Raw genomic sequence first — 18,249 nt, 5'->3', positions numbered from 1 at the left:
CCCTTCTAGGGGCGGATTGTTCACTCTCTACGACCATGATATGGGTGGTCTGCGCCGTGGCTTCTTGTGCGGGCGACTGTGAGGCTTGTTTGAAAGAAGCTATTAATAATATTGTCCGATGTTGTGGAGGAGAAGGAATTTGGGAAATCTGGTTGAGAAATGGCTTCTTTGGCGGAAAGCTGCACGTTTACCTGAACTCTGGTTTAAGACATGTTATGGTGAGACCCCGGTCTTCGTTCCGCATGAACAGTTGTTGTTCCTGGGTCTCCATGTGATCATCCAGGATCATTATCTGGTATGGGGACTTGTCAATACATCTCGGGACCTCCCCGCTGAAAACTTCCCAACTTTGGGTTGGGCAGCGACACATCAAACATCTTCCGTCACCGGCGATCGTTTCTTAGGCCGAGGATCAACGTTAGCCGGAGTTGTTGTACATCCATAGGACAAGTGATGAGACGGGTTTCAGTCAGCTATGGTCAGCCACACCGCTGCCGATCCCCCAACCCTTGAAGAGAATCGCTCTAATGTGAGACAGGGCCCAAATCAGAAACATAGTCAATCGGCCAGCCTGTCATAAGGTACCAAGGAGAGCGAGTAGCAGGCTGCCGCGCTTCCCCGCTAACCCAACAAAAAAAAGAGAGGAGCAAGGAAAAAAAGGCACATGGCATGGTGTTCTTGTTCGCACCCAGGGTAGCTTGATGAAAACGGGGCTGCTTGTCATCCGGAGGAACAAGGAGCTACTTGTCTGTCGCTCAGGGAATCTATGAAGGGCCGCCATTTTCGGAGCGCTTTCGTATCCGCTCAGCACATTCTACTCTACTATCAACCTCTCGTGTCATTCTCTAGCAACGAACAATAATGGAGACAACCACAGTGAAGCTCAGCGTACCGGTCGGCGAGGAGGTCATTCACCTCTCAGCTCTGGACCAACAAGCTCAACGGCACTATGCGAAACCAATGCTGTTCTTCAAGTTCGATCACGAGGGGTTAAACGATCCTGTTTTCGAACACCTCAGAAAGGGCTTGTCCGTCGCACTAAGTGAGACTCCTGACTTTGCGTCTACCGTCGCACCCCTTCCCGGCTCGACTAGAAAGGAACTCCAGCTTCAGTTGAATCCAGAATCTGGGGCGTCATGGAGAGTTGTCGACCATACCGCCGAGGTCAACAAAGACGCTTGGTCGTATGGGACATTTGAGCAATTGGCGGACAAGCACTTCCCCCTAGCTGACGTCCCCCGCGAACTCCTGGTGAACCCAGCCCTAATCGACATTCCTGAGGATGTACGGAAACTCCCTGCTCTCAGCGTCCAGCTGAACCTAATTGAAGGCGGCATTATTCTGGCGATCTGCTGGCATCACACCGTCTCCGACGCACGGGGGTTCAACGTCTTGCTCAACTCATGGGCACGTCACACGAAAGAGTCGATTTTGCGTGGCGAGCCTGACGACGCCACCACCCCAGCGGAAGAGACACGCGAACGCTGGCGTCTCGACCACGGCGCCGCCAACGCGACCATCGCCCAGATCCCCGAGTATGTCGTCGATGCCAAGGCGCGGTCTCCGCGGTCGACTACGTCGCTGCACCTCCTCGATCGCGAGGATCCACTCGGCGCGCCCTTCCAGATCAGCACGTGGTATCTCAGCTCGGCATCTCTCCAAAGTCTGCGCGGTTCTCTCGGAGCAGACGGCGACTCCGGCGCCTTTACGCCTGTTGAGGCCGTCAGTGCCCTTTTCTGGAAGCATGTCAGCCGGGCACGCGGCCTCCTTGACCGCTGCGAGGACGGGGCAACATCCTTATTCACAACCCGTCTCGAGTTTCGCGCACGTCTGCTGCCTCCTCTGAGCAGCGACTATGTCGGAAATATTTGCGAGCCAAACGCCCACGCACGGCTCCCCCTCTCGGAGCTCTGCTCGCCTGCAACGGGGGCTTCGCTAGCCAAGGTGGCGTCCGCCATCCGCGTGGCCACCGAGGCTGTCGACGATGCCGCCGTGCGTACCTACATCGGCTTGATCAACACGCTCCCCGCCGTCACGGACTTGACATGGAATTATAACGGCTTTCCCGGCCCCGACTTTGGCGTCACGGACGTGTCCGGTTTGGACATTTGCCGCACCGACTGGGGCCCGTCGCTAGGTGTCCCGGTCTGTCTTCGCTTGGCATATCGCGAGGGGGGCCTTTTGTATCTGTTTCCTATTGACCCGCAGGGTGGGCTGGAGGTCCAGGCCCTCTGTGAGCCTGACGCGCTAGAGAGGTTGAAAGCAGATAGGGAAATGGCCAAGTTTGTTACTTTCAAGGGCTAGCTTGGTGTTGGGAGGCCAACATTTGGTGGGAAATTACCTTGACTAGTCCCCAGACACTACAAGATAGGGTCTCGCGGTATATAGAGGGTGTCCCTGGCCTTTGCAGGGCAAGGATATCCTTTTGCTCAGTGTAACATAGGGCCATGTAATGTATTAGCAGACCTCGAAGATGTGGACTTCTTTACTCTCTTTTCTCCTCGCTATTATGGTTTGCTTTCCATATTAGTGATATCCGACTGCATATTTATCGCACCCAACAAGCCATTTGAATTTCCAAGTCGCAATTCCATTGTCATTCGAACTAAACCGTGTGGATTAAGTACCTACCTGGTTGCTACTCATCCGCCCCAGATTCCATCACAGTCCCGACGTGAACTTGGGCAAGGAACACGAACTCGAGTTCCCAGCCAGGGACACAGAGTCACGAGTCACGAGTCACGACGCGATAGGTATTCACCTTCAGCCGAGATTAGCGGATGACATGGACAGATGGTGACAATCTTGTCCGAATATAGGCTTTGGGATCCACCGGGAACAAAAACAAACATCGACGTATCACACCTGGGTATGAGCTACGAAGTAGGTACTCTGTAGAACCACCAATTACCGCCGCCAAAAAGTGTTGGAAGTTACGGTACGGTGGATCCATGGGCAGGGGAAGCTCTGTATGTACTGTACATACACTCCCCTAGCTGTTGGATCGCCAACAGAAAGCTGGGATCATTAGTGATTGGACAGGGGTGCGGCCCGTTGGCAACTAAACGGCGGATATTGTACTGGCGTGTGTCCACTTCAGGAGAAACCAGCTCTGCCTGCCACGTCTGCCTCTTGAACCCTGGCAGTCTGGGCACTTCGTACATACATCATGCATGCAGTACTTCGTGTGTGTGTCGTATGCACAGCATTGTCCGTCGCTGAGGGCTAGACCCCCGGCCGTCGATCTCGGCGACCAGCGGGATCTTCCTTGAGTGGGGAGGGCTGAAAAGGTGGGTTGGCTCGAGGTTGGGGGTCTCCCTGTGTCCCTCGCTTACCATTTACCTGGCTCAAGTTTCAGCTGCGCAGTCTGCGCTATCCGCGCCTCGTTTCCTCTCGCTAAGCTATCTCCCAGCCACATCCAGTTCTGTCCAGACCGCTCCATCGTCACAACCCCAGCGAGCCCAAGGGGAGAGCCGGTGGGCGGTGGGCGGGACTCGCCTGCAATGATCGTCGGCTGTGGCCCGGCGGATGCATCGAACCAATGCAGTATACATACATACATGTATACTTGCGGGTACAAGAAGGTACCTACACGAAACGCCCACTGTGAGATCGCCCGTGCAACCGAAGAGCCAAGACCAGACAGCACATTCCCAATCTTGACACTTTTATTGTCTTTCTTTCTAACTAGCTGCTGCAGGAAAGGCGCGGGACCATGCCAGATGCCTGAAGGGACTGATCTACAACAAAGAGATCGCTACAAGCGGGAGGGGTTCGGGCTGGGCTTGAGTGCTCTGCGATTAGTGGACCAGTGGACCAGTGGCCGGTGGTAGGATGCGTGGTTCGTGATATGCGAAGCATCAAGCCAGATGGTCCTTGTTTTCTCCGGTGAATCATGTGGCCAGAGGTTCGATGATTCCCGACCTGGCAACTCCATCTACCTATTTTTATCGTCAAGCCGCTGTATCGGCGCTTTAAATTTGTGATCCTCCGATGGTTGTGGACATGTTTACCCATCCCCTCTGTTGACATCGTGACGCGGCTTTTACACCCAACCCACATACACATACACGGTCCTCAGTTCCGCAACAGCCCCCCATCACACACACATTACCGAAGGTACGTAGTAGCATCAATCCACTTTCTTTCCTGGATATGATAGCTAACTTATGCCCAGAAACTTTAGAATCGTGACCATGGCGCTAGAGATTCCTGAGCCCGCCTCAGCGGCACCGGCAGCGGTAGCCGCAGTTGACAAAAAAGCCGAGGAGGACATCCAGGGCCTTTGTGCCGAGGTTCTCTCGCGGCCGCTTGCCAAAGTGAAGCTAGGGCGGTCCTTTCTTGCTCACGGTGGAGACTCGCTGCTTGCGATCAAGCTGATGACACGCTGCCAAAGCATGGGATACACCATCAACGTTCAAGACTTGCTTCAGGCCACCAGCATCCGAGAATTCTGTCGATGCGTGCAACACCAAGCCCGCGACGACGGCTCGTCGTCACCTTTGCTAAACGGTGCCAATGATAGCAGCCGGGCGACCTTGTCAAACGGCCCTGGACCGTCTGGCGCAGCCCCGTTGGATGGCGCCGATACCGGTGACCATCTAACACCAGCAGGCGGACCAAGCTCGGTTGACCAGCTGCAAGCCTTGGAGGAAGGTGAAGCTCAAAGACAAGGGAAGGGTATGGGGCGTCGGTGCGCGGACGACGAGTTGTCGCCGTTTTCCCTTTGGCAGGAGGCAGGACGTGCTATGAGAGACGACGGCGACCCCTTCTCGTCGACGATGGACGAGCAACTGCGTCTGGTCGCGGAGCAGTGCGGTGTACCCGTCGACATGATTGAAGACGTCTATCCTTGTACCCCTTTGCAAGAAATCTTGATGGCTGTCACAGCCGCGCAACCGCGGGCGTACGTGAACCGCTGGGTGTACCGCATGCCGCCTGATCTCGACACGGCGCGGTTTAAGGAATCCTGGGTGTTAGTCGCCCGTGCGGCGCCTTTGCTGAGGACTCGGCTTGTGCTGGGATCACTCGGCACAGCGCTGCAGGTGGTGGTACGCGAGGACCTAAGGTGGTGCTCTGGTGTAACCGATCTGAGCCAATATCTCGCCCAAGACGACGAGTGTTCAATGAGCTACGGGTCGCCGCTGGTTCGCCTCGCTATCGCCGGTAGCCCGAACTCAGAGGATGGCCAATACGTCGTGTTCACTGCCCATCACAGCGCCTATGACGGTTGGAGCTGGGCGAAACTCTTCGACATGGCCGTCCGCACATACCACCAGAGGGATGACTACATCCCCGCCTCACCGCCATTCACCAGATTCATCCGATATCTCGACAATCGTGACGAAGCGGCGGCTGCGTCCTTCTGGCAATCACAACTCGGTGGCGAGCCTCCCGCTCCGTTCCCTAACCTGCCGAAACCGTCTTATACTCCCAATCCCAGCCAAGTCATCATATACGAGCTGACGGCCGCGCCGGCATTTGCCGATATCACCATGTCCAGCTTCTTGCGAGCAGCATGGGCGTTGGCCGTCTCCTCGTATACCGGGGGTGCGGACGTGGTTTTCGCCTGTGTCCTCAGCGGGCGGACTGCTCCCGTCATAGATGTCGCTGACATGCTGGCGCCGACCATCACGACGGTGCCCGTTCGGATCCGCATTGACAAAGCGCAACCGGTCGCCGAATACTTGGCTGCGATCCAGCAGCAGGCTATCTCGATGATGCCCTTCGGTGCGTGGTATTCTGCGCAGAAATCTTTTCATGTTTGATAAAACAGTTTCTGACATTTGTTTCTCCGACAGAGCACACCGGGCTGCAGAGCATCTACCGTCATACCGGTGCTAGACTAGATCTGGGCCATCTTTTCGCCGTGCAACCCGCCGGACTGTGGACGAACGTGACGACACCGCCTCTCGGGTTGGAAGTCCATACTGCACCAGACTCGCGGGCGGATGGCTATGGCCTTTCGATCGAGTGCCGCACGGGCGGGAACGCTGACCCCTCGGTCGTAAACGTCCGCGCTCGGTTCGATGACACGATGGTTTCGAGACCATTTCTAGGACGTCTACTCGCCCGGTTCGCGCACATCTTGAACCGTTTGACCGATATCCTTCATGACGATGGGGTAATTGGCGATCTCGTTTCGATTCAGGAAGAGGACGCTCCAGCAGGACCTGTAAGCACGACGGTTTCGCAGATTGCCTCGCGGGCTTCCGTGGACGTCGACCCTGTTACTTTGCAAAGTCCATCGCTTCACAGGCCGTTGAAGGACCTTCTTGCGCAGCTGGCCGCCTCGCCGTCCTCTTTGAAGACAGGGGAAGGCGAGGCGAGCCATTTCTCAACGCCAGGTCTGGCGCATGAAGGGCTGTCTCAACTCTGGGATTCCATGTCTCGAGTAGGAATCGTGGGGATGGACGTGTTGGAAGACCAACAGCCACGATTTCAAAGTTATTGCACATATGATGAGAGCTTACAACAATAATTTGAGGTGCTCATAAGCCATTCAGAAGTGATTAATTGATCTCTGGTTCTATCTTTTTCTCCTCTCAGAGCTCTTGAGAGCAGGTGGCTTTATCCTAAATCTCTCCTTTGTCTCCTTAAGTTAACCCGTGGTTATCCGGATCTTTGTGGTGCCAGATGCCATGAATCCGTTTTCGGTACCTGTCCGTTTCCGGGTGTCATGACCGTTTCCGGTGCCATGACTTTCCAACAGGACGAGGTGGAAGACGTGTACTTCTGCTCTCCTACGCAGCAAAGCGTCCTCATGAGCCAGATCAAGGACTCCACGACGTACCGCGTTCGGCGCATCTGCGAACTCAAATCCCCCGAGGCAAGGGGTCCGGTAGATCTAGACAGGCTCTTGCAGTCCTGGCGTGCCGTCGTCAGCCGCCATCAAATCCTGCGAACCATTTTTGTCCAGGCCACCGCCGGCGAGGGACATCTGTTCTACCAAGTGGCCTTGAAACGGTGCAATCCGCAAGTGCGCGTCGTCAACCAAACAGGGCCCGACGACGCCGTCTCCGTTCTTTCTCAAGCTGAGCCTGCCACCTTTGTATCCGGTCAACCAAATCATTTCTTGACCCTTTGCGCCACCGAATTTGGGGCGGTGAACGCGAAGCTGGAGATCAGCCATGCGCTCGTGGATGGTGCGTCTCTTGACCTGGTGCTCCGCGATCTTGTCGCCGCGTACGAGGACACCCTTCCCGACTCGGCCGCGCCCTCGTTTGGCGCATATGTTGAGTTTTTACGCCAGAAGCCTGAAGCAGAGTCATTGGCTTACTGGACTCACCAACTCGCCGGCGCCCAGCCATGCTATCTCCCACCGTCGGCCACACAGCTCATGCAGCCTACGGTGACCAGCAGGGTGGGGGCGGCAAACGTTGTGACAGCACATATCGGGGACATCAACATCTTCCACGGCTTTCGTGACACCCACCGCGTGACCGTGGCCAGTATGGTGCAGCTGGCATGGGCGATCGTCCTCGCGCGATACACCGGATCTAGCGACATCGTCTTTGGTTATGTGACCAATGATAGAGATGTGCCGGTAAGATTCGTCCGATCCCTGACTTTCTCTATTCCTACAATGTTGACGGTTGCTAATATTGCCGCCAGGTTTCTGGTGCCGACGAGATTGTCGGCCCCATGTTCAACATGATGATTTCGCGCATCCGGCTCGATAACCCGTCGATGACGGTTGCCCATGCCGCACAGCAGGTGCAATGCGGATTTCTCAGAGCATTCGAGAATCATAGGACCTCTTGTAGAAGTATTCAGCGCGCGCTCCAACTGCCGGAGAAGGGTCTCTTCAACACAACTGCGTCGTACTTCAGTCTGGCTCCGGATCATGCCCCGGCCTCCGGCGGCTTGCGTATACGCAATGTTGCTATGGAAGGATTCACAGAGTATGACGCGAGTCTCCAGGTTCTGGCTGGCGATAGCACCATGGAGATCTCTCTATGCTACTCGACATCCTTTATGGACGAAGAGTCCGCGAGGCTTGTGCTGGAAAACACCCGACACACGCTGCTTTCCATCGCGGGCGGCATCAAGAAGAAAGTGGACGAGCTGGAGACTCTGAGCCCCTCCGATTTTGAGAAGCTGCTTCAATGGCATCCAGATCTTTCACCCATCACCAACCAGGACTGCCTCCAACAGCGCATTCGCCAGCAATGCCTCGCACGGCCAAACGCCCAGGCGGTGTGCGCCTGGGACGGCGAGCTGAGCTACGCCGAATTGGACGCCCTGTCGGATCGGCTGGCACGGCATCTCGATGAGCTTGAAATCCGTGAGGATGCCATGGTTGGTCTTTGTTTCGAAAAGTCCATGTGGACAATCGTCGCCATGCTGGCCGTCATCAAAGCACGCGGCGTAATGGTGCCTCTAGGGATGCAGCTTCCGCCGCAACGCCTGAGCATGCTTCTGGACGATACCAAGGCACCGGTCGTGCTGACCTCAAAGCAATGCGCATCCGTAGTTGAGCACGTGGAAACACCGCACAAGTGTATAATCAACGCCGCTTTCTTCGAGAAGCTCCCAGAGGCGGCCGGGCCCCCGGCTCGGCCATCCCCAACCTCGGAGCGCCCTGCCGTTGTCATGTACACATCAGGGTCCACTGGTCTCCCCAAGGGCGCCGTTGTCACGCATGGCGGCCTCTGTGCCAGCCTCGACGCTCATGGCGCCACGGTTTGCCTCGACACCAACACTCGGACATTGCAATACGCCGCCTACACCTTTGACGCGAGCATTTTCGAGATTCTTGGAACCCTTTGGTTTGGCGGGTGTATTTGTGTCGTGTCTGAAGAGGATAGGATGAATCCCAACGACGTAGCCCGCGTGGTGAGGGACATGGAGGTGAACTTTATGCTTTTGACACCCACCGTGGCCAGCATCCTCGATCCGACGGCCGTCCCCTCGCTACGCACCTTGGCATTGGGTGGAGAGGCCCTTCGGCCTGCTGTGGTGGAGATGTGGTCAAGTCATGCCTCCATCTTCAATTGTTATGGGCCGACAGAATGCAGCATCATGTGCGCCATCAATGGTCCGATCACCGACAAGAACCTTTCCAGCAACATAGGCCGCTCGCCGGCGGCTGCCGTGTGGGTAGCCAACCAGGACGACTACAATCGCTTGGTGCCTATTGGCGCCGCCGGAGAGTTGTTGATCGAAGGCCCTCTCTTGGCCCACGGATATCTCCACGACCCGGAAAGGACGGCAGCCGTCTTCATCACCGATCCCGATTTCGTTTCCAGGCATGAATTCGCCAAACCCCATAGAAGCACCCCAAGGCGGATGTACCGAACGGGTGATCTGGTCAGACAAAGTCCTGTAGATGGCTCCCTAACCTACGTTGGGCGTGGGGATGGGCAGTTCAAGATTCGTGGCCAGAGGCTTGAGGTGGGCGAGATCGAGTATTGGGCGAAACAAGCCTTTGACCAGGCGCGAGCGGTAGTGGCCACCCTCATTGCTCCAGCTGTGCGAAACGGAGCCCCCGTCCTGGCAATCGTCCTGGAGGTTTCATGTCAGGACACGCCCGATAGCACGTCGCCCTTTCTGCCGCTCACCGACGCCCTGCGCCGTTCCTTCTCGGCACTTCAAGGCAACCTCGCGCGAGCGCTTCCCTCCTTTATGGTCCCAGCAATGTACGTTCCGGCGCAGCGAATGCCGTTAACGACTTCTGGAAAGATCGATCGAGGCCAGCTCAGGAACCTCCTCAACGGCCTGGGGGAGGATCAACTTTCCCAGTACGCCTTGGTTCACGAATCCCGCTCTCCCGGGAGACCATTGACCGACTCAGAATCTCGGCTACGGGATCTCTGGATCTCCGTTCTCAGCACCAACGCAGCGGTCGGGCCGGCTTCTGACTTCTTTCGTCTCGGGGGCGACTCGGTTACTGCGATGCGCCTGATAGCCATGGCCGCGAAGGCAACCCCCCCAATCCGCCTCACGATAGCCGATGTGTTTGGGAATCTAGTGCTCGAGAATATGGCCAAAATTGTGGCCGGAAACTCAGCTAGTAACACTGGGCATGTGGATGCGAGTAGTGCAGGCGGGATGGATGTGGCTCCCTTCTCGTTGATGCCAACCCCATCCGCTGCGCAGGACATGTTAGTTCGCCTTTCCATACAGTGCGGCGTCACACCGGACGACATCGAAGACGCCTACCCATGCACCCCCCTCCAGGAAGGGTTACTCGCTCTCACGGCACGGGAACAGTCAGCATACGTCGGTTGCTGGGTGTTCCGCATGGGCGACGGCTTGGACGTGGACCGCTTCCGAAGCGCTTGGGAGAAGGTATCCGAGATGGCCGTAATGCTACGTACACGAATCATTGCAGGCGATGGAGCCCAGGCTGGCACCCAAGTGGTCATTCGAGAATCCCTGCCGTGGAGCACGGTATCGTCAGATTTAGAGGCGTATCTTTCCCAGAATGAGCCGGATCCCATGGGCGTTGGCAGGTCACTCATGCGATTTACTATCGTGTCGACTCCCCTATCCGGCCGCTTCTTCGTTTGGAAAGCCCACCATAGCACCTACGACGGGTGGTCGCGCCACAAGTTGCTCCAGGCTGTCGGGGATGTTTACTCCGGAAAAGAAACAGCCGCGTTTGTGCCCTACACGCGTTTTATCAAGTATCTTCGGCGAGCAAACGCTCAATCAGAAGCTGAGAAGTACTGGCGCTCTCAGCTAAAGGGTGACCTCGGTTCTGGCTTCCCCGTCGTTCCCCCGAACCATCGATCACGGTCATCTTCGGCCGTCAGCTTGCGCATACCTCCAGCCGCCACAAGGAGCACCTTCACAACAGCTACCCTGTTAAGAGCAGCCTGGGCGCTCGTCCTGTCTCAGGAAACGGGCAGTCATGATGTTGTCTTCGCAGCTACGCTCTCGGGGCGCATGGCGCCAGTGCCGGGAATTCTCGACATGGCAGCTCCGACGTTGGCCACTGCACCGGTTCACATCAATACTAGCCGCAACCGCTCCGTTGGCGACTATCTTGCTGCGGTCCAGCAACAGGCGGTCGACATGATACCATTTGAACATACCGGGTTGCAGAATATCAACCAGATGCTGCCCGGCAAAACACTCGACCTCAACCATCTCTTCGTCGTTCAGCCCTTCGCCGACCGCGTCGGTCAGGACAGCGCGTCGTTGTTCCCACAGGGTTTGGAGCCAGTGCCATACAGCCCCGTGGCGACGTTCCACGCGTATCCGCTGGTGGTAGAGTGCAACACCGGGTCGGAAGCACAGGATGAGAGCCACGACGTTGAGCTAGAGGCCTATTTCGACGAAATGGTTCTTCCCTCTGACAAAGCCAGGACGATCATGGAACGGTTCATGCATGTCTTCGTCCAGCTTCGAGCTGCGGCCTCTTCCGGCAAAACCAACAACCCCCTCTCCCACGTCGACATGTTGGGCCCCCAAGACCTCTCACGCATCCGCGGATGGAATCGGTGGAGCCCAGCCGCCGAACCCAAAGTCGACGAGTGCATACATGATCTTGTCCATCTGAAAAGCCTAGCCCAGCCTGACGCCCAGGCGGTCTGCGCGTGGGACGGCCAACTAACATACGCCGAGCTGGACAGTTTGTCTCTCAGCCTTGCGCACCACCTTGTCGGCCTCGGCGTTTGCCCCGAGGCTCCGGTGCTAATGATCTTTGAGAAATCGCTCTGGGCCGTTGTCGCGCATCTGGCCATTCTCAGGGCAGGAGGCGTTGTCGTGCCTGCTGGCCACAATCACCCGGTGCAGCGAATCCAAGGCATCATACAAGCCACCGGGGCCAGAGTCATCCTCAGTTCCAAGGAATACGAGTCGCATCGCGGACTGGTCCCCCACATCCTAGCCGTGAATGAACACCTCATGAGTGGGCTGCCCTCCAGCCAGCTGGGGCCAGCCTGCGAGGTGGTAGATGCAACCAACGCTGCCTTCATCATCTTCACCTCTGGGAGCACCGGCGTCCCGAAAGGTGTCGTCCTGGAACACCGCGCGTTGGTGACAAGTCTGAAGACACACGTGGATTTGTTCGCAGGGCCCATAGCACCACGGGCTCTTCAGTTTGCCTCGTACACATTCGACGGTAGCATCGCTGAGACTTTTGTACCCTTGATCAGCGGCGGCTGTGTTTGTGTTCCCTCGGAGGAGGACCGTGTCAGCAACCTCGCCGCGGCAATGGAGTCAATGCGCGTCAGCCTTGCCTGTTTGACACCGACAGTCGCTGGCTTTCTCCAGCCTGAAACAGTACCCTCTCTTGAAACCTTGTTATTCGTGGGTGAGGCCCTCAAGCGCGAGGTAGTCGCAAGGTGGGTGGGTGGTGGCGTGCAAACATGGAACGCATATGGTCCTTCCGAGTGCAGCATCACGTCCACCTGCAGCCGGATATCTAACGCGAGCGAGGTACCAAGCATTGGGACCGCCGTGGCCGGCAGTAACGCGTGGGTTGTCGACCCAGTTGACCACCATTGTCTCATCCCCGTCGGCGTCCCAGGGGAGCTCCTCATCGAGGGTCCGTTGCTTGCGCGTGGCTACCTGGGCGATGACGAGAAAACTGCTGCGGCCTTCGTAACCGACCCGGCGTGGTTGGAATGCTTCGACTTCGGGCCTAGACTAGGGCGGCGCTTTTATCGGACTGGCGATTTGGTACGGCAAACCCCTGACGGCTCCCTCGTGTACCTTGAGCGCCGCGACACGCAGGTCAAGTTGCACGGGCAGAGGCTGGAAATTGGCGAAATTGAGCATTGGGTCAAGGAGATCCTCGGGGCCCAAGCAAGTTCGGCTGTGGCGGGCCTCTTGACTCGAGAAGGGGATAACGCATGCCCAAGCGAATCCGTTCTGGCCGTCGCCGTGGAAATGGACCATCACGCCGAGTCGGGAGCAGGGCCGGAACAGGATGAGAGAGGGGAAAGCCCGTTTTATGTGCTGCCGCTCTCTGACGACCAGCGGGAGTTATTCGCCCAATTACGAGCTTCCCTCTCGAAAGTCCTGCCTTCTTACATGGTTCCGCACATGTACATCCCCGTCGACAAGCTCCCTATGACAGATTCAGGAAAGCTGAACCGCCGGGTGGTATGGGCGACAATCCAGCAGTCTCGCCGGTTGTCACATTACTCAATGGCCACTAATCGCACGAAAGTGGTCCCCAACACCCACACTGGGCGACAACTCCAGCAGCTCTGGGCGGCGGCTCTGAGGATATCACCACAAGAGATAGGCGCTGGCGATGACTTCTTCTTGTCTGGCGGTGACTCGGTCTCGGCAATGCGTCTGATTACTAAGGCGCGCGGAAACACCCAAATGCCGCTGACGGTAGCTGATATCTTTCAGCATCCCGTTCTAGCCGACCTAGCAAAGGTTCTAGACTCGAGGCACGCGGATAATGCTCACCAACAATTGGGCTACCGGCCCTTCTCGACGATAAGAGTCGCAGACGCGGGTTCATTTGTCGCCCAGTTCATCCAGCCACTCCTGCTAGATGGCGGTCATGCTGTCGACGCCGCCCCCGCCACCGACTCGCAATGCTTTTCTGTTGTGATGTCGTTGCGGCCCACGCGTGATTACACCGCCCATATCACGCTGACCCGCGAGGGACCATGCGAGGTTGAAAAGTGGAGAGAAAGCTGCTGGGAGCTCATCAGGCGGCACGAGACACTAAGAACGGCCTATGTTTTCGTCGAGGAGCAGCTGTTCCAGGCGGTGTTGCAAGCGTGGCAGCCTGCAATTGCGCATTTCGAGACTGATGATGCCAGCATCGACGACTTCACCAGGGACCTAATCGCACGGGACATGAACCGCCCTCTATGCCTCGGCCGACCATTTGTCGAGTTCGCCATTGTCGCGAGCCCATCACAGCATCGCATCCTGTTCCGTATCTGCCACTCAGACTATGACAAGATGTCAATGTCTATTTTCCTCGACGACCTAAGTGCGATCCATACCGGCAAGGCGGGTTGAGCCGAACCCTCCAGCTTCATACGCGACTTCGTCTTCACGCTTCAGGGCAGCCCGGAAAAGCAACGACAAACCCGACCGTACTGGCGCGACTTCCTCCAGGGTGCATCGATGCCACGCATCTCGCCGCCACAATTGCTTCGTCCGTCGGAGCTCATACTTCACACCGTACGCAATGTCTCAGTGCCGAGCCCAAGTTTGCGGCCGGGAGAGCATACCATGGGCGCGACGCTCATGAGGGCCGCCTGGGGCCTCACTCTTTCTCGGTATACGGGCATGGCCGACGTAACCTTTGGCGATATCATCTCGGGCCGCAGCGGAAGCGGGTCGGAGGCGGTTCGCTCGACCGGCTGCTTTGCCAATTTCGTGGTCGCTCGCATTGTCGTCCGCGCCGACGCCTCGGTCCGCGATCTGCTCGACGCTGCGCAGGCACAGCACGTCGGGCGACTTCCGCACGAGACGGTCGGTTTCCGCGAGCTCCTGGGAAATCGTGGCAAGGTGGCGGCCGAAGATCTCCATTTCACCACGCGCATCAACCATATCGACCACCAGACGCAGTGGGATACGACCGTTGGCGACGACATCTACCAGACGACTCTCGGCGTTGCCAAAGGCTTCCAAGACGCGACAGACTTGTACCTCATGTCACAATCGCACCCCAATCATATTGAACTAAAGTTTATGCATCGCGACGGGGCAATCTCGGCGGAAGAGGCGGAGCAAATTCTCTCCTGCCTGTGTGCGGCCGTGGAACTGCTCGCGACGCCATCCTCCCAGCCGATGCGGCTAGGCGAGCTCGAACTCGGCCCGTGCAGCAACAGCTGGCCGGTTGCCGGTAATGGCAGCGTGGCGCTTGGGATTGGACAGCCAAACGAGGAGGAAGACTGTGGGGTGTAGAACAGATTCAGATTTGAAGAGCAGGATGTGTGGAATTTCGAGGAGCGCAGGTGTGTATCGTGGAGCCTGATTTCAGCCAGCGGTTTGGCAACTGGAGTGTCTGGATCGCTCGGGAAAGCGGTGGCAAATAGGGCTATTGGACTGAGAATCGTGGTCAGTTCAGATGGCTCGATGGGTGATATGTCATGCAGCAAAAATAGTAATTACCTCATTCGCTGAGAAATGGTTCAGCAGAAAGAGCCGTATGATATTCCATTTCAACAAGATGTCCCTTGCCATCTGTTCTGCAAATATTAGCCCACCCTCGTTCAGCGTGACCATCATCCTTCAGCGTGGGCTTTTTACCCCCCCAAGATATCATTCGACTGCCTGGGCCGAAAACGGGGCTCAGGAACCCGATATCGCTCGTCGAGTAAGTCAAACTGGTTCTGTGGTTGTTGGGGAAGGTTGTTCCATATATTAATATATTGAAGATCAACCGTGTCTAGTTATCTCGCAAGGGATTGGCTACCTATGGCAAATGTAAAAAAGAGAGCTTAAAATCAAATGAGTAGGTAGCTGCCTAGAGTTTGGCTTGTTGGGGGGAAGCGCGTGTTGATGGTTCCTTCCCTGGACTTGTTTTTTCCAAGTTGCAACCCGACAGTTACAAGTGGCACCCCAGCCCTCTTCACCATCGAAACTACGATGGTGGCGACGGTCGATGTTGTACTAAAGACTAACTTAGACTTTGTTGGCGGACAACCTACTGCATGGATGGCCTAGCATAATAAACCAAATTAGGTATTTAGGTCACTACTGCTCTTATCAGCCACCAACGTCGCCCTACTTGGGCTAAGTACCAAAAAGTCCGCCGCGAATGTACATGGCACCGTTGCACCTCTTCACCCAGTCTCCCATAAGGCCGAGATGCATTATCCCAGCCGGTCATGCAGGAATAGCCCCAGTCATACGAAGCTCCGGCTTCTTCAGTAAATCACACCGATCTTCAGCCAAAATTCGATGCGTGGTGATCCGGTCGGGATAGCTCCGCAAGAACATGTTAGTGAAGTGTGTCCCGTAGTGGATACCCTCAACGCCATTTACAACCGGTTGTCCTATACCACCGCCGACTCGCTCGAGAGGCTTGATGACGGCCTGAAAGTTGGGCTCGTGGAAGTAAGCGATCGAAAAGCGCTCGCGTGTGTTGAGGCCGACCTTGTGGGGCGTCGCCTTGAGGTAATCGTGGGTAAGATATTGCATCATGTCACCTAAGGTTCTTATATCAGCCGCCATAACCCTTGTATTTCAAAACACTCAATACTAAACGACGCGGCGTGGGAGTCGTAGGAGTGGCTGGAGCTGACTCACCGAGAATGACGGTATGTACGCCCTCAACGGGAGGGACGTACACCCAATTTTCATCATCTTCATTCAGGCCCGCCGCGCTCTTTTCCCAGTTGGCAAACTTTTCGTCTTGGTTGGGGCGGCGGATGAAGAGGCCTGGTATCACATCGGTTTCACACTCAGTCAACACGGTCAGGGTCTACTTACCTCCAACCTCATCTTGGGCCGCGATCACAAGCAGACCGTAATCTGTATGGGAGCCGATGCCTCTGCCCTTCTTTCCTTTACCGTTAGTTGCGGTCCTCGCAGGAAACCTAAGAAGCATTTGTCAGTTAACGCCACACCTCCACCGCTCAACAGATATCAATCATCAACTTACCGAAGTACCCGCATATGATGCCAACCATCCCTCGTATACCCCGTCAACGCCCCCTCTGGCACACCTAGCCCCAACTCAGCCAAGCTCAACAACTTCTCCCCCTCCTCACCCATCCTCCCCTTAAAAGCAGCCATCACGTCCTTCATCCCACCAACCGGCCACGGACAAGGCCCATGACAAGGCCAACCCGCCCTCACCCTCGGGTCTTCAGCCCCAAGATCCTTGGTAACAGTAAAAACCTCAGAATAGTCCGCCACCCCGTCCGTGATCTCCTCCCCCGAGGCAATGTATCCGGCGTAGCTGCGGTCGTCGACGCACGCCGCCTTCTCGCGGTGCGGCCGGCGGAAGAAGGCGCGGCTCGCGGCCTGGGCGTCGGCCCAGAGCTGGCGCTGGCCGCGGTCCATGGCAATCTGGATGATGCCGTCGCGGCGCCAGGCGTCGACCAGGGCTTTGCCGAGGGCGGCGTCGCTGCGGGAGGACGGCGTGACGCGCGACGGGAGGGTGAAGATTGGGAGGTTGGCGACCGAGGCGTTGAAGCCGGGGGGCATGGAGTTGCCGGGGTTGGGGATGGTGCTGGGGGGTAGAGGTGGGAAGGGAGGGGCTGTGTTGGGGTTGAGATTGGGCTGCTTTGCGTCAATGGCAGCTTGTGCCGTGGTGCTCAAGTTGGAGATGCATTTCGTGATACTCCGGCGCAGAGGCGGAATACCGCGGCGGAGAATACACATGGCCGACTCTTAAAAGGAACTGATCAGGGGGTGTTTGAAGAGGTTTGGGTGGAGGAGTTGGGTCGAGGGTGTTCAACGACAAATGGAGTTGACATGGTCGAATGATTTCCTGGGATCTTTTAAGTTCAGTTTTAAATTGGCTTCGCTCCGAGTCCGTGAGTACCGGGCAGGTAGAGAACACCTAGGTACCTTCCATCCCTGGTCATATTCTAAGTAGATTCCCGCGCCTTCCCGCTTGTCTCAAACGGCGCTCAGCTGCCGGTGTTACATACCTGTACCTAAGGTAATAACGTTGGGCTAATTTTTGGGTCTGTTCAAACGCCTTGTGTGGGTGACTTGTCGTTTCTAGCATCTCCACGGTCTTAAGAATGAGGATCGTGGGGTTCTTTACATAGAGTCTTTCATGTTCATGAAATCCGATCATCACCTTGTTGTCTTGGTACGTCTGTCTCTGTTTGCTAGGTCTCCACCTAAGTAGTTGGTACCTGTTGAAGAATACGGGGTTTTCGTCATAAAATGGACTCCTTCTAGCTCTGTAATGGTTTGCAAATACGTCAGCCCTGGAACAACAACAAACGGAGTGCGGCAGCATCCGAGGTCCGCCTGCACCTCCCCTTGAACAGATGTTACACATTCATATGCAATGCGTCTACATGCAGGCACATGGATAGATGCGCAGTTACTCCCTGTAACAATCCTTAAATCATGTCGGTAACTGGGTCTACTAGCGTTTCCTTCATTGTGGTTGGTCCGGTACAGATTGTAATACATGGATACAGAGCAGCTACCCGATCGACTGCCAGATCGTGCGTCTTAACGGACGTTGGCGAAAGTACATATGTACATACAAAGACTCAAAGAATATGTGACAGACCGAGGTTACCTAGGCCCTCAAACGGAAGCGGTGGGCTGCCGATACAAGAGCCATTTTGCTCGTCAAGCCCGCGTAATGGAGGGCTCGGAGGTCATGGAAACTGTTGGAAT

The 18,249-nt window shown here is 56.3% G+C and overlaps 3 protein-coding genes across 3 annotated transcripts; 2 read left to right on the top strand and 1 right to left on the bottom strand.

Moving 5' to 3' along the window:
• The first annotated feature begins 568 nt into the window (after positions 1–568).
• F5144DRAFT_239106 (transferase family-domain-containing protein) lies at positions 569–2,618 on the top strand. The gene has a single exon (XM_066783337.1). It carries the CDS (start codon positions 862–864, stop codon positions 2,302–2,304), a length of 1,443 nt encoding a protein of 480 aa, XP_066643173.1. The 5' UTR covers positions 569–861; the 3' UTR covers positions 2,305–2,618.
• A 1,578-nt stretch (positions 2,619–4,196) lies between these two features.
• On the top strand, positions 4,197–15,110 carry F5144DRAFT_612569 (uncharacterized protein; the record flags this gene model as incomplete). The annotated part of the gene is made up of 5 exons (XM_066791720.1): positions 4,197–5,730; positions 5,802–6,394; positions 6,713–7,546; positions 7,615–13,892; positions 13,959–15,110. 5 exons carry the CDS (start codon positions 4,197–4,199, stop codon positions 14,836–14,838), a joined length of 10,119 nt encoding a protein of 3,372 aa, XP_066643172.1. The 3' UTR covers positions 14,839–15,110.
• A 577-nt stretch (positions 15,111–15,687) lies between these two features.
• Positions 15,688–17,333, bottom strand: F5144DRAFT_649390 (uncharacterized protein). The gene is made up of 5 exons (XM_066792964.1): positions 16,603–17,333; positions 16,541–16,570; positions 16,369–16,435; positions 16,186–16,317; positions 15,688–16,085 (listed from the first exon to the last, which is right to left on the bottom strand). The coding sequence occupies exons 1-5, from the start codon at positions 17,263–17,265 to the stop codon at positions 15,763–15,765; spliced, it is 1,215 nt and encodes a 404-aa protein (XP_066643171.1). The 5' UTR covers positions 17,266–17,333; the 3' UTR covers positions 15,688–15,762.
• Positions 17,334–18,249: the final 916 nt, after the last annotated feature.

The sequence above is a fragment of the Chaetomium tenue genome (genome assembly GCF_020726465.1).
Source record: "Chaetomium tenue strain MPI-SDFR-AT-0079 chromosome Unknown F5144scaffold_4, whole genome shotgun sequence".
Lineage (NCBI taxonomy): Eukaryota > Fungi > Ascomycota > Sordariomycetes > Sordariales > Chaetomiaceae > Chaetomium > Chaetomium tenue.
Note: the sequence above shows the minus strand (reverse complement) of the source record. Positions and strands in the feature narration are given on the sequence as shown.